Source organism: Pituophis catenifer, unplaced genomic scaffold (assembly GCF_029215685.1).
Source record: "Pituophis catenifer annectens isolate HBS135680 unplaced genomic scaffold, rPitCat1.0.hap2 SCAF_4, whole genome shotgun sequence".
Taxonomy (NCBI): domain Eukaryota; kingdom Metazoa; phylum Chordata; class Lepidosauria; order Squamata; family Colubridae; genus Pituophis; species Pituophis catenifer.
In genome coordinates this window covers 106,069,686-106,095,770 of record NW_027256884.1, presented here as the reverse complement: position 1 = coordinate 106,095,770, position 26,085 = coordinate 106,069,686, and the positions used below count along the sequence as shown (strand labels likewise).

The following is a 26,085-nucleotide window of genomic DNA, read 5'->3' as shown; positions in this document are numbered from 1 at the left end:
AAAAGAAAGGTATCCCAACTCTTGGTAGAAAAGATGTATTTGACTTGATGCACTTTCAAAGATGTATTTGGAATATGTTCCTCTCTCTCCCCTTTATGTGGCCACAGGTGCCAAGAATTTCAATGCAGTCTAATTGCTTCATCCTTTCTCTGCCAGTTCAATTTGATTTCCATGCTAGCTGTGAATGTGAGGAAGCAGTATCCACATATAGGCTGTGTTTTCAGGGCATATGTATATCCACGCTGATTTACCCATGGTTTACTCAACCTAATTTGCTGGATTCACAATGACACACCAAACAAAAACAAGAGCATATAAGCAATTGCACACAAGTTGGATTCTCATTAGTAGTACATAAAGTACAACCAGCTAGTTCACATAAACTTATGATTTGCAAATTATGTTCAGCAATGTCATAGGACATGCAAAATCCAAATCAAACAAAAGAACACTATATCCTAGAATGGCTGGATTTGCACAATTTGCAGTACAAAAGAGGTAAAATCCAGACCTCGGTTTCTGGGGACTACGTGGAAGTGTTTCTATATCTTTGCCTTTTGCCGGAATCCCCCCCCCCATCCCGATTTCCCAGTCTACCTCATACCACAATATTTTCTTATGCTTCTTCTCCAAGTGGTAACCAATTTATGTGAATCTAGCCCGGGAGGTTGATGCATTGCTCAAGAGTTCATGAGATCTACGAAAACTGGGATGAATAAAGCACGATTCACTTAATTGGAGATAAAAGGGTTATGCGACACACACTATAAGCCTGTAAGCCTACTTCACAGGCTTATTACATTTCCTCCAATCGCAGGAATTCCTTAAATTGATGTTCCTCGCACTTTTTTTGTGCTCTGCACATGCAATGCGGTTATTCGCCAACCTTCGATTCCAATAGCGGTAGTTCGCGTCTTTTTTTTTTTCTCCCATCCCAGCCACCGTACTAAAAACAACAACAACAGCCGAGGCTGACAAGAGGCCGGAAAGCAATGAGCGCCGGCGAACTGAGGCGGAAAGCTCAATTAGGACGCATGCGCCGTTACGCCATTCCGGTGCTAGGGGTGCCCGCACTAGGCGGGAATTCTAGAGCTTTAGCGGCGGTAGCGCGCGGTTTTTCAATCCGATTGTTTCACTCCGTTAGGTTTTGGGTCGGCGGATCGCAGCCATGAGCCTCTGGCTGGACAAATACCGGCCGACCTCGCTCTGCAAAGTAGACTATCACCGAGAGCAGGCGGCGCAGCTTCGCAATCTGGTGAGAGGCGGAGGTGTTTGGGCTCTTTTCCTACTTGGGGGAGGAAGGAAGAGGAGAAATAATGTCTCGTTGCATTATGCATCCCCCGGGTGCATTTCTTTTTTGCTCCTATTTCTTAGTCCAGGGGTCCCCAAACTTGGCAACTTTAAGGCATGTGGACTTCAACTCCCAGAATTCTCCAGCCAGCATAGCTAGCTGGAGAATTCTGGGAGTTGAAGTCCACAAGTCTTAAAGCTGCCAAGTTTGAAGACCTCTGTTTTAGCCATTGGAAGATCTTTTATTCTCAGGGGGCCACTTTTCAGTGGAAAAGGGCGTTTTCGAAGCCACGAAGTGATACTTAACAACGTCTATCTTGATTTATTCTTTATTGGCCAAGTGTAATTGGACACACAAGGACACATCAGTTTGTCTTTGGTGTATATGCTCTCAGTGAACATAAGGAGAATAAAATACATTCAACAAGAATAAAAAGATACAACACTTAGTGATAGTCAAGGATGCTAATAAGCTATCAAGTCATAGGAAACAAAAACAATATAAATGGAAAGATACAAGCAACATGGTTATAGTCATAAGTGGGAAGAGATAGATACTAGTAAGGAAGAGAAGAATAATAGTAATACAGTCTTAGTAAATTATTTGACAGTGTTGTGGGAATTCATTGTTAAGCAGAGTGATGGCATTCGGGAAACAACTGTCCTTGTGTCTAGTTGTTCTGGTGTGCAGTGCTTTATAGCAGGGGTCTCCAACCTTGACAGCTTTAAGACTTGTGGACTTCAACTCCCAAAGTTGAAGTCTATAGCATCGTTTTGAGGGTAGAATCTCTAACAAGAACATGTATTAACATCATGTTTGTACATGTATAGACAGATACCTCCATGGTCATCCTGTGGGGGAAAAAATCAAAGGGAATCCAACCCTTTTGGGCCGCCTGGATCTTTTAGTGGCTTTGGATAGTCAGCCACGATTGTTCATTTGGACAGGCTGTCAGAATTGGCACATGGCGACCCTGGACTTCAATGGTTCCATTCCTACTTGGATGGCCATTTACATTCTATCGTATTAATCTGCTTTGGGGAAATTCAGATAAGGATCCCTTTGGGGTTCCATTTTAGACTTTATGCTCTTTTAACACTGACATAGAGCCTCTGGGAAAGGTAATTCAAGGTTGATTCAGCCTTCCATCCTTCCGAGGTCGGTAAAATGAGGGCCCATATTGTTGGGGGCAATATGCGGACTCTGTAAACTGCTTAGAGAGGGCTGTAAAACAGTATATAAGTCTAAGTGCTGTTGCTAATCTGGGGATGTGGGCTAAGGTGCCATCATTATGCAGGTGATACCCAGCTCTACTTCTCCTTTTCATCTAACACAAATGATATGGTAACAGTTCTGAAACAGTACTTGGCAGACTAATGGACTGGCATTATTGTTTGTAGATAGTTCATCTATCCAGCTGAGTGGTGTCTGTGTGTGTTGTAAAGGAACAAGTTCATAATTGGAGAATGCGGCTAGTTCCATTGCTGTCACTGGTAAAAGGCACTCTGCACCTGTGAGGTTACCTGGATCTATAGTGATTTTACCTGATCAGAAGCAATCTTTCAACAGTCATGCTCTGGTAATTTCCCGGATGGATTATTGCAGTGTATTGTACACGGGGCTGCCTTTTGAATAAAAAATCTAGGACCTTAACAGAATAACAGAGTTCGAATCTAGGATCTTGGAGATCTTCTAGTCCAGTGGTTCTCAATCTGTGAGTCGGGACCCCTTTGGGGGTCGAACAACCCTTTCACAAGGGTCGCCTAAGATCATCCATTCAATGGTTTTAGGAATAATTTTATGGTTGGGGGTCACCACAACATGAGGAACTGTATTAAAGGGTCGCGGCATTAGGCAGGTTGAGACCCACTGTTCTAGTCCAAGCCCCTGTCCAAGGAGGAGACCTTATACCATTCTGGACTAATGGCTGTCCAGTCTCTTCTTAAAAACATCCAGAAATTGTGGGTGCTCCAGTGATGAAGCATCCACAACTTCTGGGGGAAGTCATTCCACTGATTAATTGTTCTCACCTTCAGGATATTTCTTCTTTGTTCTAGATGGGATGTCTCTTTGATAAGTTTCCAATCATTACTTCTTGTGTTGCCCTCTGGTGCTTTGGAGAATAAGTTGTCCTCCTCTCCTTTGTGACAGTCTCTTAAATATTGGAGATATGCTCCAATACTATCATGTCACCTCTAGTCCTTTTCTTCGTTAGACTAGACATACCCAGTTCCTGCAACTGTTCATCATATGTTTTAGCCTCTAGACCCCTCAACTTAATTGTTTATGAAGTTTTTGAAGAGTACTTGGCCTAAGACAACCTTGGGGCACCCACTGCATACTTTCCTCCATGTAGACATAGTTCCATTAAGAATTACAAATTGAGATGAAAATAATTCCATAAAAACAAGTTCACATCCAATATGCAAACATACTAAAACTGTCCATATTCAAATAAAACCCCCAGAAACTCAAAATCAGCAATAAAATTCATTGTACATCAACTCAACGCAGCTGTTGTAAGAGGTCCCCATCCTTGAGTGTAAATAAGACTATATTATTTTTGTTAATTCCAAATCTGTATCAAAGCTTGACTTGTTCAGTGTTGTACTCCAACAGTGGCCAAGATCTTGGTTATTGATATGGGGTTGTTCAGGTGTTCATGGACTAGGTGGGATGCGGTTGCTCAGGAGTTTTACAAGATAAATGGGTACCAAAACCATCTGCATGCATATCTTAAATATTTGTCTTAAAATCTTCAAGCTTGCCAAAATTTCCGTGCCTATTTTGTTGTTGTTGTTGCTTCACCCAATTTGGGGCCTCAAAGAGATCTTGAGGGTCCCAGGGCTGTGCTTAATAGTACTGATGAATGGACCAGCATTTATATTCTTAAGTATCCCAGCCATCTAGTGATTATTAATAACATTACAGTTCCACTGCAGAGAGCATGACTTGTGGATATATTTAGATCCAAGTCATTGCCCATTAGAAATAAAACATTAGATCAATGCAGTATTAATGTTTAATTCCCATATGCTTATTTCCCATTGGAATGTAAAAACTGAACTCTTATTTTGAACTATGGCCAATATGGTTAAATGATGAACTATTTGAAGATGGGGATTTGCTTTACTTTATAGTTCAGATTTTGAACGTTCTGTAACATAAATCTCATAGTTTGGATTTTGAAAGTGCTCTTTATGTTTTAATCTCATCAAGACATAAAATATTTTCTTAAAAGGTTTCTCTATAACATTTATACGATACTTAAGTTCTCCTTTAAATTTGAAAGCATAAGGTAGTTGGATTGGAAGATATACATTTTTGGCAGGCTTAAGTTACATCATCTCTCTTTGTAGCCATTATTCACTACAGTTTGCCATTTCTTCCTCTCAGACTTGATCCTTTTGATGCTAGATGGTATTTCAAATCTTATTTATGGAGATGTAATACATCCGAGGATAACTGTTTATGCCTGATGCGTCTCTACAAGGTTGTGTCATGCAAAAGATGAAATACAAACACATTGTATACTTCCAGAATAAAATTTGAAAGTGCTTTGTTACAAAGCTAGGGATGAATTGAAACTGCTTATGAATGAAAATAATCTATTTCAAACAAAACTCATTCTTGGCCTTTATGATCTAAGACAGATCAGAATGTAAGATTTGGTGAACCTAGTTTTAATTGAGTTTGATACAGCAGCCTGAAAATAAAAAGGCACAGTGCAAATTAAATAACCTTGAAGTGTATCTTGTAGGGAGTTTATGATATTTGAATTTCCTATTTTAAACCTAGTCTTCAGCTTACATTAAATCAAGGCTTGGTTAGCCATGAATTGTTGAATAAATGGCAAATAGTTGGGCTATAAAACATGCTAAAACAGAAACCTTGATAATTACAATTTGTAGTGGCTGGGTTCACAGAATTTACTAATCCAAAAAAACAAAACATCACCCCATGTTTAACTCAGTTATGAAGCCCAACATAATTTTGTCCTATGAATAAATTACCATGGAAATATAAGAGCTTGCATTATGCTAAAGCAGGCTATTGGTTCATTTAGGTCATCATCAACTAGATTACCTAGAATTTAGCTTGAGAGTGTTAGATATGATTCTGGCAAATTTGATTTAAAAACATAAATTCTGCTATTGAACTCTATTCTCAATTTTGCTACGTTCCAAATAATTTTGTGAGGTTCAGCTATTCTTTATATTGCTTCTTGAAAATGGACTTCATGCTGCAACTTAATATTACTTCAGACATCTGTTTTGATTTGTGTTCCATAAAAGCCCAAAAATATACTCATCCTGACATGCCAGGAATCTCTTGGGACTCGCATTATATATTGACAACTCTCAATAATGGTTTATCCTCTTGAACTCTATACAGATAGTCCTCGACTTATAACCATTTGTTTAATGACCATTCAAAGTTACAGCAGCACTGAAAAAATGAGTTTTGACTGGTTCTCACACTTATAATTGTTGCAGCATCCTTACAGTTACATGATCAAACTTTGGCAACTGGCATGTATTTCCAATGGTTGCAAAATCTCAAGGTCCTGGGGTTGTCATTTGCAACCATCCTAGGGAGCTTCTTACAAGCAAAGTCAATAACAACTGTAGTGATTTGCTTAACAACCATGGCAAAAAAAAATCATAAAATGGGGCATAATTCACATAACATCTGCCTTGTTTAGCAATGGAAATTTGGGCTCAAAATTTGGGCTACCTGTATAAGTGTGTCCTTGATTTATGAATAAAACATCAGTAATCTTCAAGATATAACTGAAGCAATCTGAAGGCTTGGTGGAAATTATGTCTAGTAGGCGACCACTTTTTATTTATGTGAAATCTAAACATAAAAGTAATATCTTCGTGTATGCTCCATTTGACAGGTTCAGTGTGGTGATTTTCCTCATCTCTTAGTTTATGGGCCTTCAGGAGCTGGAAAGAAGACAAGAATAATGTGTTTACTAAGAGAGCTGTATGGTTCTGGAGTAGAAAAACTGAGGATTGAACATCAAACTATAACAGTAAGAAATATCTTGAAAATAAATATTTTAAGTGTTTAAGAAAATTATATATAGAAGTTGAGCTTTTTATATAAGCATAAGTCTTATCAGGTCCGTTGTTAGATGACTTTCAGCTTATCAGTGAGAAGAGGTTGACAAGATGTTTTGTGGAATATGTCTTAAATCTGTATTCACTTGATTATGCTTTTCATGACCCATTTCTGTTATGACTTGTGGTAGTCAAGATAATTGTGGTACTCACAAAAATCTATTTAATTTTATATAGTGAATTCCAAAATCTTACAGTAAAAGTTTCAATATGACAAATTTGTCCAGAACTTTAATTCATTTAGAACTTTCTTAGTTCAAAATCTTGTCTAGCTTTTTCCATTTATTTAGTTAAGTTTTATTTTGTTCAGGAATATACATATCTTTCAGATTTGTCATTCCGAAGACCTCTAATAGCATTAAGATATTTAAATAAGCAATTTCAAAAAGTAATTAGAAGTGAGATTAGGAATTTAGCATCCTTTAATGGCACTGGCTGAGATTGCAAGCTTGATGATTAATGTGTCTCCAAGCACTCAGACCTGCTGAAGACTGCTATTTTGCGGTCTCCTCACAAAGAGTAGTCATCTCTGCATATGTGTGGGATGTTCTGTCCTCTCCTTATCTGTTGGAGGTTTCAAAGAACCAGTCTACTCCCTGGTTTTTTGCCATTGTTATGGTCTCTTGTCATGTGTCCACTCTTCACTGAGACATATTTAGCTTGCCATGTTTTCACTGGAAGTCCTTTGTGACTGATTACTTAAGAAAAGGAATTATCCCAGGTTTCTTTGAACAAAGAGAAAATATGATCAGTCCTAAAGAAGCTACCTATACAGTACATCCTGGTGGTTCATGGACCACTGGTGGTCTGTGAGAAAATTTTGGTGGTCCGCAGAAAAATTATTTTCATTTTTTATATTGCACTAAATCAGGCATCCTCAAACTACAGCCCCTGGGCCGGATACGTGCAATGTGTTGCTGCAGAGAGTGTCCTCCCTCGGAGTCTTTTTATGTGGGTCAGAGGGGGCCAGAAATTCCAACTTGGGGTCTGCTTCAGCCTCCTGGTGTGGGGCTTTGGGCGAAGGCTGGAGGAAAGTGCCGCTGGTGGCAAAGAGCTGCAGGGCCTTGTTCTAGTGGGATGCATCACGGCATGGAACTGGCTGACCATCTCAGCCTGCTGATCATCCAGGCACCGCTACCTGGCCTTGCACTCCTACAGCTCTTCCCTTTGCTTGGAAAGCCTATGCTTGTAGTCCTCAGTGTGGTGCTTCTGCTTAGCCTCCTTCTCGGTCAGATCCAATTTGAACTGAGCCAGCTGTTTTGCCAACTCTTTCTCATGGTAGCTGCTTGGCTCCTGTTGGGTCGTAAGGAGTCCGGGAGGGCAAGCGAGGAGTGGCTGGGAGGGGAGGGGTGAATAGAGGCTGGTGAGTCACCCCTCGACATGAGTTGGTCACGCCCACCCAGTCACATGACCACCCAGCCATGCCCATCCAGCCGGTCATAAGGCAGATCGTATTAGTGATCCGCGGGATTTAAAATTATGAATTTACTGGTCCCTGAGGTCTGAAAGGTTGGAGACCCCTGCACTAGACCAGCTGTGGGTATTTGGGAGTCCATTGTAATTATTACAGCTTTAATGAGCTTATATGGCTCTTTATGCCATTCTAAATATATCCACCGCTCCTATCTGGAATAGAAATAAAACATTTCCAGGGATTCTGAAGCTGATAGGGTAGGGATAGGAAGAGTTTTTGGGTCCCCCCCCGATAAAAAATTGGTGAGAGAATGATACATATACAGTAGACATTGACTATTTTTAAAGCATTCTCTGCAGAGATAAATGAATGGATGGATGCTGTTGCCAGTACCTACCCTTCTTTTAGTGCTTGGTGTTGGGAGTTGTACTTCAGCAAAATTTGGATAACACTCGTGTCAAACCCAAAACCAAGAATGACACATAGCAATTATTCCAAACTGAGGTCTTTATAGTTTCATACTTGTAGACAAAATCTTTCCAGACTGACTATCTACTATCTACACCTACCATAAACTTTGTGAACTATTAGAGAGGGACTGTCTTCGCTCTTTCACACATCATCTCTAGGCTAAATTGCCTCTTACTCTTCTGAAATGCACCACCTTCTGAGAATCCACCTCCTCACTATATTCTATCACAGCAGTCTCCAGCTTTGTGGACTGAGGGAAAGAGGGGATAGTTCCACATGACCAACGGGTGAGCATGCACAGCTCCACTTATGCAAGCGGCGACATGCGTGCCCGCCACTCACGCAAATAGAGCTGTGCACATGCGCTTGCCTGCCCTCTGCACATGCAAATGGTGCTGCGTGTGTGCCAGAGGTGGGTTTCAGCAGGTTCTGATCAGTTCTGGAGAACCAGTAGTGGAAATTTTGAGGAGCTCGGAGAACCGGTAGTAAAAATTCTGACTGGCCCCACCCCCATCTATTCTGTGCCTCCCAAGTCCCAGGTGATCACAAGGAAATGGGGATTTTGCAGTAACCTTCCCTTGGATTGGGGAGGGAATGGAGATTTTACAGTATCCTTCCCCTGCCACATCCACCAAGCCCTGCCACGTCCACCAAGCCACACCCACAGAACCGGTAGTAAAAAATTTTGAGACCCACCACTGGACTGTGTGCACCCACCTGCCGCGTCTATGGCCCGGTTCTGAACGGGCCACGGCCTGGGGATCGGGACCCCCTGTCACATCTCTTTTCCTAAAGCCATATTGTTGAACTTGATATTTTTCAGAATATGTGTGACTTTAATTCCGATAATTGTCATGCTGATTGTAATTATAGCAGCTGAAATCCAACACACCTGGATTTTGGTAAGGGCAAAGCTGCCCTAAAGCTATCTCTATAAGAAACTAATATAGATAGCAAGAGAGTAGTTTTGGCATTATCACTCTAAAGATATTTGTTCAGCCATAAGACTATTTATTTTGCTGTTAGATTTAAATCTCTGCTTTACTTTTTATGATGCTCTTGATTGTTTTAGCTTTTGTATATAATATTTGCTTCTTCTTTTTGGTTTTGCATTGAGACTTTTTCCCCAAATGCATTTCTGATTTTATATTAGCTTTTATGGCAGCTTTTTGTTTTTGAAATGTCCAAGGCCTAGGAAATTTACTTGACAAGACATCAGGTAATAAATAGTAACTCAAATGTTATGCAATACAAAGCAAATATGCAGTTTCTAAATGTGCAGTCAGTTCCAAATGTGCAGTTTCTAGTTTACATTGGCAGTTAGAGCACATTTCATAGAAGTCATCAACCATGGAGTTGAATAGGATTTTGGAATCAGCAAAGCTATTTTCCTACTCAGTACAAAATTCAATTGTAACATACTTGAGAATTGGCCATCTAACCTTCGCATCAGTTTTTCAAAAGAGTCCACCACATTTTATTGTGGTGAAACAGCTGTTTCCAGTAGGAAGATTTTTCTCTTGTTGATTTGAAATCTGTTTCTCCATAATTTGATAGATTGTTGCTAGTTCTGTTTCTAGAGCAGAGAACAAGGTATTTGAGTGTTAAAATCATGCTTCCCCTTTGTATTTTCTTCTCTGGTCAGTTCTTTCAAATGTATCTGATTAGAGCAGTTTATGTATCTTCAAAACCTTTCCCAGCTTCCCCTAGGTGTACAAGTAGTCCTCAGCGCAATGACCATTCATTCAGTGACCATTCAAGGTTATGATGGCACTGAACAAATGGTGGTTATGACCAGTTGTCAGAATTTGGCTAGCCTAGCATCCCACAGTCATATGATTGTGATCAGGACTTATGACCAGTTGCAGTGTCCTGCGATCATGTGATCTCCATTTGCCACCTTCCCTTTCTTTGAAAATCAGTGGGAAAATGGGCAGGAAAGTTTGCAAGTCATTGGGGTAAGTCTTCACCATCTGTGCACCCTCCTTTAGCCCCTCTGTGCTTAGCACTCACACCCTCCCTGAGTCTTGCCTTGCCTCCCGTGCATGCTTGCACACCTTTCCTAGGCCTCATCATGCTTTTCTTGCAGCTTCCCCCGGGTCTTGCTGTGCCTCTCTCACATCCTCATTCACATCTTCATGCCTCTCCATCTAGTAGCAGCCACTTACCTGCTTGGTGGCCTGCTTGTGATCTGCCTGCAAGTTGCAAATTCCTGCTGGCTTCTCCACTGACTTTGTGGGGAAGCCGACAGGCAGTGGCCTTGTCTAACAACCATGAGATTTGGTCAACTGCAGAAATTGCTGTTGTTAGGTGATGTGGTTGCGCTTTATGGCGCGTGACTTAGTGATGGAAGTTCATGTCCCAATAAGTTGAGGGCTTAATGTACCTCACTTTGTCAAAGCCGTTTTTAAAATGCAGTGCCCTAAAGAACATTCTATTTCAATTAGTTTCTGACAAATGCGGAAAATAGTGGAATTGTTATTGTCTGCCATTATAATGTAGCCTGTATTTGTCCTGCCAAACATGTGGGACTCTGTTACCATAGGCTTTTGCTTCTACAGAAAATTTAGTTGGAGAATATTGATTTGTGGTATTATCTTTCTTCAGCTGTATGATACTGGAAATAATTTGGCCTAGCTTAGTCTAGTTTATACTTTGTGCTGTTTCACTCTGAATCAGCAGTTATGATCAAGAGATCAGCTAGCTTTCTTGTGCTTTTCCTTACAGTTTCTAATGGTTTCTCACAGTGATAATTCAATAAAAAATATTTTTTTAAAAAAATGATGCCTCAACAGTCAGAATGAGTTCTTTTGCTTGGTTAGTAGCTTGGAGAGTAAAGCAACCATCAGTAAATACATTATTAAGGCGATTCCTTCTGTCACTTCATATTTGAAATGCTTTTCATTTTAATCGGGAAAATCAAAAGTGTCAGTATTTAATAATTGGTGTGATTTGAAACTCAGTATGTCAGGGCCTAAACCATTGAACAAAGTGAAAAAAGGTCTTCATTGTAATTCCTTGTTTAGTTTAGCTTTTGCCATCTAGCTGCATTTTTTCAGTAGCAAGTAATATACTACTATGGCAGCCTCCCTCATCATGTGCATTCCGATGGCTTTGGTCATCGAGTTCCAAGGGGGCCACTGGGGAAAAAACTATACATTGAAGCATCCAGTGTCTGTGTATCTTATGTGATGTTTGATAGAAATCAACTTTTAAAGCATCTCTTCATTTGAAATATAGGCTATTCTTTGATTTGATCTGTCCTTGCTATTCTTCTAAGTTCCTTTTCTCACCCAACTTTAGAAAAACTTGGCAGACAGCCTTTTCATCACTGAAATTCAGAGGCAGTTCCTATGAAGTGAAGAGAGATATAATTAATGCAAGCAATAAAAAGCAGAGAAAAGGTTATCATTTTTCAAACTAAAATGGAACGAAAGGCAGAATTATTTTAAAGCAGACCATGCTTGATATGTATGAATTAAAAAAAAAACTGTACTGTTTTTGTTCAATGTGAGCTACATCTCATTAGTATTGATTTCCTAAAGTTCATCTTGCTTAGTATCATTTCTTTTCAGGCACCCTCTAAAAAGAAAATTGAAATCAGCACTATTGCAAGCAACTACCATCTTGAAGTTAATCCAAGGTATGCTTGTAATCAGCTCTGAATATCTAGTTTCTGGTGCAGGAAAATGCAGTGTTTAAAGAAAGTGCAATTTTAGTTGTAAAATTTTAGTTTTTATGAATGGTGCAGTTGATTAATATTATTGTATTAAATGATACTTATTTCACTTTAAAAAGTTAACAATTCTAATATAGAAGATAGTAAATTTTATATGTTAAAAATTCCAGTAATGTCGAAGTAAGATACTGGTAGGAAAAAATATTTGGGAAAATGGAATGAAAAATATACTGTACGCTGTGTACACTGTATAAAATATATTATTGTAACTTAATTTGCACATAAGATTATGTTGTATAAATTAAAAAATATAAGCCACTGAGAGTCACCTTATAGGACAGATAGGCAGCATAAAAATTTAGTAAATAAAAATAATAAATAAAATAAATAAAATTTATTTAGACAAAACTTATTGAATTTACTTACAATGTTACACATTTTTATTGCAAATGGAGCTACAACCTATTGAAATTTAAAGAATATAATTATTTAGGAAAATTATGCAGCAAAAACTAGCTACCATCATCACTAATGAAGCAAAAAAGTTGTGAATTTTATTTTTCAGTACATCTGACATTTTTGAAAGTAAGTAATTTTCAGGAGAAGAAATGAGAAAAATGGGAAAACAAGACATAATGCATATTAAAATGTCCAATCTGATACCATAGTTTATTTGAAACTAAAGAGGTCTGCTGTATAGTTGTAAATTTCTGGAATATTCCATCTGCTAGTGACAGCTGTGTCATTTGTCTGTACATTTATAATCCATGCTTATGTTAAGAACATAAAGGAAAGAGTTCTGTGTGCGTTTTCTTGGGATTAAGCACCACTGAAGGAGTCAGTTTGGTGTTCTCTTTTAGGCACCAGGCTAAAAACAAAAAACCATGAGTCTAGTCCTGTCTTAGGCACAAAGACAGCTGGGTGACTTTGGCCAAGTCACTGCCTCTCAGTCCTAGGAAGAAGGCAATGACAAACCCACTTTCAAAATCTTGTCAAGAAAACTGCAAGGATTTGCTCAGACAGTTGCTAGAAGTCAATACTGACTCAAAGGCACCCCTCCCTACCAAAACCTCATTGAACTCCCTACAACTTTATTTTGCATAAATGTGAATATGAGGAAAAGGTATGCTGCTGAACTTCAACTCTCAGCATTCTATTTGTCATACTTTCTGGGAATTGTGGAAGTTGTAGAAAAATCTTTTTTTTTAAAGATATGTTTTTATATTAATTTTCAGTGATGCAGGGAACAGTGACCGAGTTGTAATACAGGAGTTGCTGAAGACAGTTGCACAGTCACAGCAACTTGAGACAAATACTCAACGTGATTTTAAAGGTCTGTACATAAATTATGCAAGTTATTTTTACAAACTTATTCAGTTGTAAGATTTCCTAAGCAGGATTGTTTGGAGAAATTGATTATGTGTAACAGTTATATAGTAGTGTGTAGAGTAAGTTATCTCTTACATTCATTAAAAATTATTCACACATCCAATCACACTTCAGCCATAAAAAGGATAATTCTCCATATATAAAAATAAATTTAAAAGACCACGTAGCTTATAAACAAAAGAAAACCCTCCAAAGATGACAGAAATGACAAAACAGGGATCACGAACAACATCTAGTATAAAGATTTCAAAAACTACAGTGTTGGAAAAATAGGTAGATTTGCAGAATGCATCCTCAAGCATCAATTGGCAGTCAAAAGGCATGATGAAAGATGTCTGGATAAGGAAAATGGTGAACTACACATCACCAAAACAGTGGAAACCATGCTGTCCTAACAACCAGTAAGGCAGTAAACTTGGTCCAATGGAATCCTTCTAGATGAACTGAGAATGAGAGATCACCTACTTGTGTTTTGGACAGTTCCTCGAGCACGAGGAGATGAAGGAAACCATAAAATTCTCAACCATAATAGAACCTCTAAAGCTTTATCACTTCATTTTCTATTTATCGTTGAAATTACAATTATTTTACAATTAAAAGATCTGTCAAACTGCAGGTTTGAAAAACTACCTGATAAGATAAACTTCGTCCCAAATAGAAGAAAAGTTAGTTAGCAGTTTAAAAACCTGAAGAAATATAAAACAAATATCAAAAAGCTGAATAAGAATTTAAGAAAGTTTAAAATGGATTAAGGAACCAGACAAATTTGGAATCTTAGGACTTTTAAAAAATTGAGTAAATTCTGACAGCAATAATCTCTGTATCAGTAAATGAACTTTTTGAAAATGATTATAAAGAAGAAGCAGAAGATGTGACAGACAAAAATGTGGAAGAATTTATGGATAGGGTGAGGAAAGGATACAAATCCTAACTCATGGACAATATTGGAAAATAAAGAAATTGGGGATTAAAAGACAGAATATCTCTTGTTTGTTTCCACCTCTGAGTGGAAACAAAAATGACAAATCAAGAGATGAAAAAAGTCCTGGGAAAACCTGTTTTTTAATTTACAAAAAAGCATTTCTAAAACTTTTGAAAAAAATTGTGGAGGAAGAAAGTGTGCATGGAAATTTAATTTTATGACAGCAACTTGATGGAACTAAAGATTAAAATTGTTGGGAGCAAAAGAAAGGAATATAAGGTTGGCTAAAATGATCAGGGCTAAAATATGGAGCATTTTATAAAATCCTGGAAACCCTTTAGAGATGTTTTGCCAAAATTTCGGCAGAAATACCGTGTTTCCCCGAAAATAAGACCCTGTCATATATTTTTTTGAACCCTGAAATAAGCGCTTGGCCTTATTGCCATGCACTCAATAGCCCGATTGGGCTTATTATCAGGAGATGTCTTATTTTGAGGGAAACGGGAATGAGTTTTGGATTTATGAATAGATGGAGAGGGCTATGAGAATACATGAACCATTAGGATTGTAAACTCTTTAATAAAAAGTATTTTTTGTAAAGAATGAAACAGTAATTTCAAAGCACACAAATAGGTTCAATCACAATTTCAACTAGGAAGCTATTAAGATTTTAGAGCAAACTAAATTTAAGAATACAATAGAATTCCTAGAAGCTTGGCAGTCTGCCTAATTAACAGTCAACTGACATATAGAGATAAACCCATTTATGAACTATTCAGAAGCAACAACCTAAGCTAAAAAGAAAGGGTGGGTGTAAATAGACCAGAGTACATCCTTCCTTCCTTATTAGCTGAAACCAGCATTTAATCACCACAGTAAAGACTGAAAAGTAGCATGCTGGTTAAAGAGAAAGAACAGTAATACCTATCAATACATCCTGCCCAAATCTAAACAAGGCTGATTTCAGCCATCTGCTTTTTATGTATATAAACTTCACTTCCATCATGCCAGAGCACTGATGACTTTCCTCAAGAGTCTGTAAATGCTTACTTGTGCTGTGATTTTGTATCTTTAGCAATATATGTAATGCAGATTCTTTTGGGAAGGTGTCATTCTCATTCGGAGGATAAATAGGATGGACTACCATGTGTTTAGAATATTTATAGAAATTTTGGGGTGAAAAACTTATTCTCAATCTCATAAATGCATGGCTTTTGAATTCAGATGTAGTAAAAGTAAATTAAGATAATACACTGTGAGAATATAACTAAAAGTTATTGCTCATTTATTTTTAGTGGTGCTATTGACGGAAGTGGACAAGCTTACAAAGGATGCCCAGCATGCATTGCGAAGAACAATGGAGAAATATATGGCCACCTGTAGATTAATTCTTTGTTGCAATTCTACATCAAAAGTCATTGCACCCATCAGGAGTAGATGCCTTGCAGTGCGAGTCCCTGCTCCAAGTATTGGAGATGTAAGTTCATGATGAAGATGAATCGCTTTCCAGATTTTTTTCCCCAGTGTTATTTGCATGGAGTTTAGCATGCAAATTGAGCAATCCTTGTTTACTGTCTTTCTCTGAACTATTTATGCTTATCCAATTTGCCTAGATTTAACATTGTTGCTAAATGTGAATGTAATTTTTATAACATAGATTTATGCTTACTTTGTTTTCTTCAAAGACATGGAGAGGAATGTAATATTTTTGGAAAGGTCTGGAATGGAAGGATTCAGTTTGTGAAGAAGGAATGTGGTGAGGTCCTAGAGCCGTAATGGCGAACCTATGGCACATGTGCCACAGGTGGCACACGTAGCCATATCAGTGGGCCTGCCAGTTCAGCTCTGGCATGCATGCGCGCGCCGGCCAGCTGATTTTCGGGTGTTCTGGGCCCACCAGAAGTAGGGAAACAGGCTGTTTCCTGCCTCCGGAGGGCCTGGGGGAGGGGGGGGAAGGCCCGTTTTTCCTTCTTACCTGGCTCCAGATTCTCGCTATGCACCTGCGAAGGGTGAAAACAGCCTTTCCCACTCCTGAGGCCTGAAAGGGCCCATTTCCCAACTCCCAGTGGGACAGGAAGTGACTTTTTTGCTGTCCCCGGCCTCCAGAGACTCCTAGAGAGGCTCTGGAGGCTGCAGACAGCAAAAAACGTCACTTCCTGTCCCACCAGGTGTCGGGAAATGGGCCCTTTCAGGCCTCCGGAGGGCCTCCGAGGGAATGGGAAAGGCTGTTTTCGCCCTTCCCAGATGCATAGAGAGGATTTGGAGCCAGGTAAGAAGGAAAAATGGGCCTACCAGCCATCGTGTGCCAGGCGTGGGGGTGGGAGTGGGGGTTGCGTGCGCATGCGCAGGAGGGGCGCATAGAATTATGGTGTGGGCACGCATGCGCGCTAACCTCCCCCACCCACCCCCTCTCCTGGCACGCGATTGCAAAAAGGTTAGCCATCATTGTCCTAGAGGCAAAGCAGTAGTTGAAAGTGGCAGGGCTCTTCTTGTTTGTTACCACCATTCTTATAAATCTTCACGAGGGCATAGTCTTCCAACTTATCTCTAAAATAGAGGGATCTAAACTTTCAGATAGCATGTGCTGGTAAAACCTACCCCCACCCCCCAAACCCCTTTCTCTGATGTTAGATTTTGTGCCAGATTGAAATGTTCCCTGATCAAATTCTATCTGGCAATTGCCAGTTTTGAATCAGTTAATTGGTGATGCCTGTTGGTCTTTGGTTTATGATAAACAGGGCTGATTAATCCAGAAATTCACAGCATTGCCAACTGGAGTGCTTAAAATATTTCTATGTCTCTTGTACTGTAAAAAGTCCAGTGTATAATTATTCCCTATGAACCAGAAGCACTGAAAACAGGTATAGCAGAAGAGATCACATTTAGAGCTTCTGGTTTAAGATATATGTGAGAGAAGGCAAAGAAGAAATACATGAACTAGTATTAAACTGAACTATGAACTGGAACTAGTAGGTGTAGTCCAGGCAATCAGTACTTCATTGCTGATTTCTCCAAACTGATATCTTTCTTAAATAGGGACTTACCTTTTTGTTTACTCCTGCATCAACTAATGCAGTGATATGTAAGCTTTTATAAAGCAAATGTTTGCAAAACTAACGTTTATCTTACCAAATATTTAGATCTGTACCATTTTATCAAATGTTTGCAAGAAGGAAGGCCTGACTCTTCCTCAAGAATTGGCTCGGAGAATTGCTGAAAAATCTGGGAGGAATCTCAGAAAGGCTCTTCTGATGTGTGAGGCATGCAGGGTACAGCAGTAAGTTGTTTTTTTTTAAATGGATATGGAGAGGAATAAACAGCACCGAGTTAATCTTAGCAAGTCTTTACTGCTTGTCTCACAGGCTTCCTTTCACGCCTGATCAAGACATTTCTGAGGCTGACTGGGAAGTATATTTGAGAGAGACAGCCAATGCTATTGTCAGTCAGCAGACACCCCAGAGGTAAGTGAGTGTAGCAAATAATATATGACATTGATAAATGTCAAGTTGCAAAATACAACACATATGTTTTCTGACACTAAAGATTTACACTGATGATTTTAATACTATGATCGTTTAAAAGATAACTGTAACTAAATTTAAAACGTGTGTGTGTGTGTGTGTGTGTGTGTATTTGTGCTACATAATAATAAAACAGTTTATAATAGATGCATTCAAAATAAGATGTGCCCTGACAGTCTCCAAGAACTGGATATGATTGAATGTAAGAAAAAAAAATAGATTTTGCATCCCAAAGCTTCAGAAAAAGAGGGACAATTTCAGAGAAGGGCAAAAAGGATGATTGGAAGCTTGAAATTATGTTTTATAGAGGGATTGAAGGAGCTGGGGATATTTTACCCTGAGAAAATACAATTGAGGACATAGGAATATAAAAGCACCGGTCGAACATTGAGATCCGTTTTCTCATTCACAGTGCAGGATGGACGATAATTTGCTTAAGATACAGAAAAGCAGATTGATGTAGAAAATACAAGCCTAATGGTAAAAACGGACAATGAGAAGTTGTGGGCTCTCTTGTTGGATGAGCACAAGTAGGATTAACTAGCCATCTGTTGAGGATGCTGTAAGTCCTATTCCTTCACTGAGCAAAGGCTTGAACTTTTCAATACCACGATTATATGAAAATACAATGGCACATTAGTCAGCCTACTAATTACACACTCCCTGTTTTTATAGTCAACTTAACATTTTTCAAATCTGGAGCATAAATGAACACATTATTATTATTATTATTATTATTATTATTATTATTATTATTATTATTATTATTATTATTATTATTTTACTCTTCTTTGACTTGTTTGAAAAAACCTGTTCAAATCCTGATGATGGATACCAGCCTAGACTATGCTCCTACAGTTCTGGGTGTAGTCACTTTTAACAATAGGTGCAAGCATTTTTTTTTGTATATAAGTAGCATGTAGTTTTCCAAAGAAAATGTTAAAAAAAAAAAAATCAAAAGTGGAACAGGCTTCATAGTAAAGCTGCGCCCCCAGGGTGTTGCTGGGTTCCCTTTTTTTGGGATATGCTCAAAAAAAATCATCCACCAAGGATGCTTTAATGGAGATGGACAGCCTAAATTGCTGTCCCAATTATAAGATTGTACTATTGTACTAGTGGATCAGTGAACAATGTCAATACGGTGGCTTATGGCCTTTGCTCATTTCGAATATATCCATTTTAAAAACAAATTGTTCACAGAGTCTCTTAATTTTCTAGTACTTCTTTCACGCAGACTTTAGGAATCTCTTTTGGGAAAGAATGAACAATAAATAGTGGGTTCCATTGATAAAAAGCATAATCTTGTACTATACATTTTCCTATGTTTTAAGCAGTTAAAATACTGTAGATAACAATATTTAGTAATTTCTCTTAGCAACAGTAGTTGCTTTAATGCTAGTAGATCTGTATATTTTCTTACTCAGATTTATCGATATACATCTTGTTTCTGCTAGGTTACTTCATTAGATCTTTTGTTTTGGGGTGGTTTGAGTATTTCATTGCTTCTCCAATTTGTTAGAAGTTAGAACCCTCTTTCCTTCTGGCAGGTTCAACAGATGGTTTCATAGTAGTGGCCAATCTCAGAATGGCTACATTGAATTAAGCTATTGTAAAATAAGCTTGCTTGTTTGGAGCAATGAAGAAGCTCCATCTATAAATGACAAAAATGATAAGGGCAGAGGGTTTTTTCTAGCTGCTGATCCTCTTTCACAGAAGAAAGGAAGTGTAGACTGGTTGCCATATGTTTGTGTGGTGGCATTATATATTGTATTTGCAGAAAAGACTGACAGCATTTTATAATTAATTTGGAGAGTTTGAATTCTCTTTGATGTAAATGGGGATACTTTGAGTCACTTCTTCTGCCTGCTTCCATTAAAACTTTATAATAGTCCCCATTATTTTTTAATGTTGATGTTATGCTTTAGTAGAAAAAGAAAACATGCAATTTGATTTTAACTATAGATTTTCTCTGTGAACATTATTTTGAGCTTTTATATGTGTGGCTTTAGGCAGAGCCGATTAAATGACTGCTTAGGACTTTTTGGTGTATTTTTAATGCTTAAAAAACAGACTGTTTTCCTCTTCAGCAATTTAAGAACATCAAATTTAGATAGCTATTTGCCTCTTTAAAAACGATTCAGCAACAAAAGGTAGATTCTTTTTGACTCAGTATTATGGTATATATCAGTGTTGGCGAACCTTTTTGGCATCAAGTGCTGGAAACAGGAAGAGCAGTTGCCCGGTGTGCATGCGTGCGCCAGGAAGATGATCTTCCTGTTTCCGGCGTGCACATGCGCACTGGCCACCTGCTTTTCCAATTTCTGGTACGCATGCACACGTGAAGACCACCTGGCTGGTGCGCATGCACGTACCAGAAACCGGAAAAGCAGCCGGCCGGTGTGCAAGCTCGTGCCGGGAAGATGATCGTCCGGTTTCCGGCATGCGTACCGGTGACCTGGTCTTTCTGTTTCTGGTGTGCATGCATATGCGAAGATCACCTGGCCAGTGCGCATGCACGCGCCAGAAACCAGAAAAGCAGCCGGCTGGTGTGCATGCAGGTGCTGGGAAGATGATCTCCTGGTTTCTGGCGCGCACATGTGCGTCAGCCACCTAGTCTTCCAGTTTCCGGCACATATGTGGAAGAACAGCTGGCCGGTGCTCATGCGCGTGCCAGATACTGGAAGATCATCTTCCTGGCATGTGCATGCGCACCAGGCGGCTGCTCTTTCGGTTTCCGGCACTCCCACACATGTGAAGACCAGCTGGCTTGCACACCGGAATCCAGAAGAGCAACGGCTTGCGTGCCCGGAGAGATGGCTCTGCGTGCCACTTCCGGCACATGTGCCATAGGTTTGCCATCACGGGTATATATCAACCTTTCCCCAGCCTAGTTTTTTCTGAAACTGTTTGGATTACAGATTTCAGAATTCTAGCTAGCATATCCAAGTGGAGAAAAGCTGTAATAGGTAGTTTCGATTTTTGACAATTCAAAAATTAACTTCAATTGAAGTTAATGACGGCGCTGAAAAAAGTGACTTTGTGGCTGGCCCTCACACTTATGACTGTCATAGTGTCCCCATAATCGTGTGATCAAAATTTGGGTGCTTGGCAACTTGTATGTTGCAGTGTCCCAGGGTCATGTGATTACCATTTGTGATCTTCCCAGGAGGCTTCTGATAATCTGAATCAGTGCAGGGAACCAGATTCATAATAACTATGGCAAAAAAGATAGTCAAATTGGATAAACTCATTTAACAACTGCTTCGCTTAGTGACAGAAGTATCCATCAAATTGTGGTTGCATGTCATTGATAACCTGTATTCAGTAATTTCACAAAGATTTGCAGAATGCAATCAGGAATCTGATAACTCCTTTCCAACTAACAAATTTTTAAAAAGGCTTTAGCGGCTCATGAAAGTTTATGCTACTAGTCTCCTGATTTTTTATTATTTTTTATCACCATAGACATTGCTTTTCCCCCCTGTAATATAGGGATCCATTGTTTGGCATTGATTTAGGAAGCATTTGTGTTGGAGAAATCATGGAAAGTGGTTATATTGAGCTCCAAAAACAACAAGTCTCATTTTGCCACCACCTTGTTGAATATCTATGGAGATTCTCAGTCATCCAGGTCATGGTTGTCCCAAAGGTGCTTTTTCAAGAGGCAACTGGACTTTCTGGTTTTTCTTTGAAGACATTTCCCTTCTCATCCAAGAAGCTTCTCAAAGCTGAAGAAGCTTCTTGTGTGAGAAGCGAAACAGCTTCAAAGAAAAACCAGAAAGTCCAGTTGCCTCTTGAAAAAGCACCTTTCGGACACCCTCCTGCTACTTTCTTACAGTGTATTAGAATAGAGGTTCTTAAGAGCTTTGCAAAAATCTCCAAGATTGTTGTTTTTGTTGTTAAAACAGACTGAAGCCATCTCGATTGTAGACTGGATTTTTGAACCATTGACAGGGAATTACTTGAATTCTTTATTTTTTCCCTAAATGGGCACTATGATTTTCATAATGCAGTTTAAGATTCAGTTGTGGTAATGCTGAAGATTTTTTAAAACATTAAAATCGCTATATTTTTAATTCTAGGACAAACCTTTTTACCACTTAAATATTGCGTTTAATCTACTCTACATTTTATTCTATCCTCACCAATAGGAAAAAATAAATAAAATGATCCTTTCAGAAATGAAAGACCAAAAAGAAGCATTTGAGTTGTGAGCAAATAAATTTATTTCTGTTGAAGACAGAAAAATGTATTTTAATAGATACAAGGATGCAGAACATTATAATTTGGGAGAAGTTTAACTTTTTAACTTTTTATACGTTTCTAAAAGAAGGGGAGATAAATATGTGCAATCCCTGAGCAGAAATTTATTTCTTAATAATTGAATTATTATAGTTATTATCTTTTAAAATAGATTTTGAGATAGAGTGTGAAGGCTACACAATAAAGGTTATTACATAAAAATTGGTTGAATAAGTTAAAACTTTCTGGAGTTAAATTGTAGCTTGATAATATTTTAATTTTGTTCCAATAGACTATTTGAAGTCCGTGGGCGACTTTATGAACTTTTAACTCATTGTATTCCTGCAGATATTATAATAAAGGTAACTACTTTATTGATTCCTATTTGGTTTATTAATTGTGGGTAATGTTAATTACAGTGGGGAAGCAAGAAGGATCAAGTTTAGAATAAACAGTTTGAGCATTTTTTTATATCTTCAAAGAACTATTGATATTCTTGTATCAAATCAGATTTTGCTATTAAAGTTGAAAAAAATCTCATGGATAATTGTAAAGACTATTAATTATTTCTTAGCTTTCTCCAACCAAGAATCCATATGTTGGACTACAGATTCAACAGTTCACTCCAGGAATGTACAGATTGTGGATTATGGCAATTGTAATTCAGCAGGAGAAAGTTAAAGTGGACAAAGTTGTTTTAAGTTGTTCAATTTTTGTTATTTAATCAATTTCATTCATCACCCATTCATCCTTGATTTTTTTGTATTTCTTTTTGTTTTACCACCCATACTTCTTAAGTATCCTGTTTCTGCTGTGTTCAAGTATTTTGTTTCTCCTGACCTATCTAGCTCTAACTTCTGTTTAACAAAGTCACCAGAAGCATACTTTTATACACACTCATTTTTGAGTTTTTAGACACATCCTACCCTTCTCTACTCTTCTACCAACATATGCATGTTTTTAAGATTTCTCCATTTTTCTGGGTTTAGTAAACATTCTGCCAAAGTATATGAATTCATTTATTATGTCTAATTTTTCACTGCTTATATGTAACCTTGCAGTCATTCATGCTGTTTTCTTTTTGAAATACAACTTTCTTGATCTTCAGTATATTAATTTTCAGATTCATACCACTCATTGCATCATATAGTATATTCTACGTTCACTGTGAATAATTTGGGTTCTCACCAATTATATAGCATCAATTTCATACAGGAATACACACACATTCCTTTCTTCAACCAATATGCTAGCTGAAGTACCACAAGCATTTGTTGCTTGTGTATCTACAAATAAATGACCAAGAAGAGCATTGGACATTCTTGTTTCACTCCTAGTTTATTGGTGAACTGCCATTCAATTTATTGTCTTGCATGATTGTATCCTACTGGCATACAATTCATGTTCATTCATCAATCCACAAACAAAATATTCCCAGTTCAGGTTTATTCACTTGATTATTAACAAATGTATAATATATTTTTTCAGTTCATACAATTTTCTTAATAATCTGCTGAAAAGCAAAAATCTGTATTTCACTGGCGTGGCTTAAACCTGCATTTCTCAAATTTTGCTTTCCACTTACTATTTATACTCAAAAAGCAACAAACAATAGCCTTACAGCACAATGAAAACATCATGGAAATAATACAATGAAAATAGTATCTTTATTATCATCACCCTATTTTTTCAGGAATCATTCTGTGGTAAATTTGCTTTTCCTTATCCATTTTATCATTCCACCAAATAGCTTTTCATATTTCTGTCAGCATATATTCACACACTTCTGCAGCACTTTTCAACATAATTCTTTCCATTTTGTTCTAAGATTCTGCTTCCTATTCACATCCTTTTTATAATTCTGTTGGGAAATTAATCTGTCTTTTGATGTGATTTTATGGAAAAGACTTCTAATTTCTCTTCCCTTAGTCTTCCTAATTCACTGTACTTTCTATGGTTTCTTTTTGGTTTTATGTCCATTCTTCCCATAGATCAATTTTTTTTCATTACCCCATAAGTGCTTTTTAGAGCTTTGATCTCTTCACTAATTTTATCATGCATCATAAACAATCAAATTAGTGATGCTTTTCAGTTCAGCTCTTTGCCATGGGATTATATGAATGTCTATACTAAACTTGCATATTTCAAATGAAATATGAAAAATATAGACCTTTTTCTAACTCAAGTTTAAATTCATTCTTCGTCTCCATATGGCGCAAACACGTTGAATATATTCTCTCGTCTCATTCCCACCCTATTCAGGCTAGTTAAGAGCATAGCTTTTCCCCCAGATGTCATTCGTTCATAAGAGTGTACATTTAAACCCCAAATTCATACCTGGTTCTTTCACTGGCACCATTCATTGGACTATTGCCACTAGTCTATGAATTCCTATTTTCATACATACTTGCAATAATTTAGATAACACCAAGCCATCATTTCTGAGATATGTGTTAGATTTATATTCCACAAAATCAGATCACCGTCGTTCAAATCTGTTATGTACTTCTGATTATGTACTTATAAATATCATAAATGTAATATGTTTCCTATTAATTATTTTGATATCTTCCAAGTTGCAATGTTCCATATACCATATTCAATAGAGGAGCCCATGAATGTCGACTTTCTTGGATCATTATAGTTTTGATCAACCTTTATAGACCTCTTTTTAATAAGATAAAATAATAGACTAAATCACCAACTTACATCATACCTGTTCTACATTCAGCATGCTCTGCTAGTGGCAACTATATATACAAGTAAGTTTTGGCACATTTTGGCCAATGTACCACAATTTAATCAAACTCAGTTTTATTCCAAGCATTCCATTTGTTTCATACATTCAAAGAGTATAATTATCCATCTCTGAACTATTACTGTTTGTCATCTATTTTAGGGCCTTCTGTCTGAACTTCTGAACAACTGTGATGGGCAACTAAAAGGAGAAGTCGCACAAATGGCAGCTTTCTATGAGCACCGCTTACAACTGGGCAACAAAGCTATTTATCACTTGGAAGCATTTGTAGCCAAATTCATGGCCCTTTATAAAAAATTTATGGAAGATGGACTTGAAGCTATGATGTTCTAATGCATAGCTTTGAGAATATTCATCATTTGTGATTCTGAACTGCGAATCACAAGAATTTTACTGTATCTAGGCAATAAAATCAAAATTGTTAAATTTCAGTGATTTTGTCATGAGTAACTTTTCGAAGAAGTTCAATTATTCTGAGAAAAGTAACTTACTTTTGGAAAATTATCTTGGCAGCAGAGCAGTGCTAGCATCCATGATACTTTTTTGAGAAGTAACCTATATGGCTTTTTTCATTGTTTCATTGTTTCATTGTTTCATTTAATGTCTTAATTTAGCCCCTTGGGGGAGACTGCATTATTTAACAGAAGTATCCATTTTCTTTAAGTATTATGACTGATTTTGTTAAGGACCAAAAAGATACATGAAATCTGGTAGGATTGTGAACACCTTGTGGACCAGATAAGTTCAGCCATTCACAAGATATATCCCAACAAAACAGCAGTCACTCATGCCAGACTGCCAATATAATCCCCAGAAAGAAGGAACGTGTGTCCTGTACCTTATCCCAGCCTTTTTCTATGCAGGAGATAGAAAAAATATTGTAATTTTAAAATGAGACGGAAAACGTAGGAGAAGCTATGAACTGAAACTGGGAAAAGCACAAAATTAATTTCTCCCTCCATAGTTTCGGATTAAAGTTTGACTGTTTTACTGTTGTGATTTTATTTTTCTGTTCAAGTTGAGGAATTGGGTGTAAATTCAAATTTATTCAAAACATATTATTGCTCATGCAATAATAATACCTTTTTGTATAATCATAACGTTATATCAGAATACAAATAGAAAAAAAAAACAATAGAGCATATATAATAAAATAAAGTACAAGGCAGACCTAAAAGAAAATACAGGTCATTTTCTGTATTATGTCTATTGCCATATCCTCATAGGCAGTTCTCAGATGTACTGTTTAGTCAGCGAAAAGGCCATGTT

The 26,085-nt window shown here is 37.8% G+C and overlaps 1 protein-coding gene across 1 annotated transcript; it reads left to right on the top strand.

The window, feature by feature from the left end:
• The first annotated feature begins 968 nt into the window (after positions 1 to 968).
• Positions 969 to 25,247, top strand: RFC3 (replication factor C subunit 3). The gene is made up of 9 exons (XM_070943855.1): positions 969 to 1,255; positions 6,195 to 6,332; positions 11,881 to 11,948; positions 13,220 to 13,317; positions 15,591 to 15,772; positions 17,436 to 17,572; positions 17,658 to 17,756; positions 22,351 to 22,420; positions 24,958 to 25,247. The coding sequence occupies exons 1-9, from the start codon at positions 1,169 to 1,171 to the stop codon at positions 25,147 to 25,149; spliced, it is 1,071 nt and encodes a 356-aa protein (XP_070799956.1). The 5' UTR covers positions 969 to 1,168; the 3' UTR covers positions 25,150 to 25,247.
• The last annotated feature ends 838 nt before the right edge of the window (positions 25,248 to 26,085 follow it).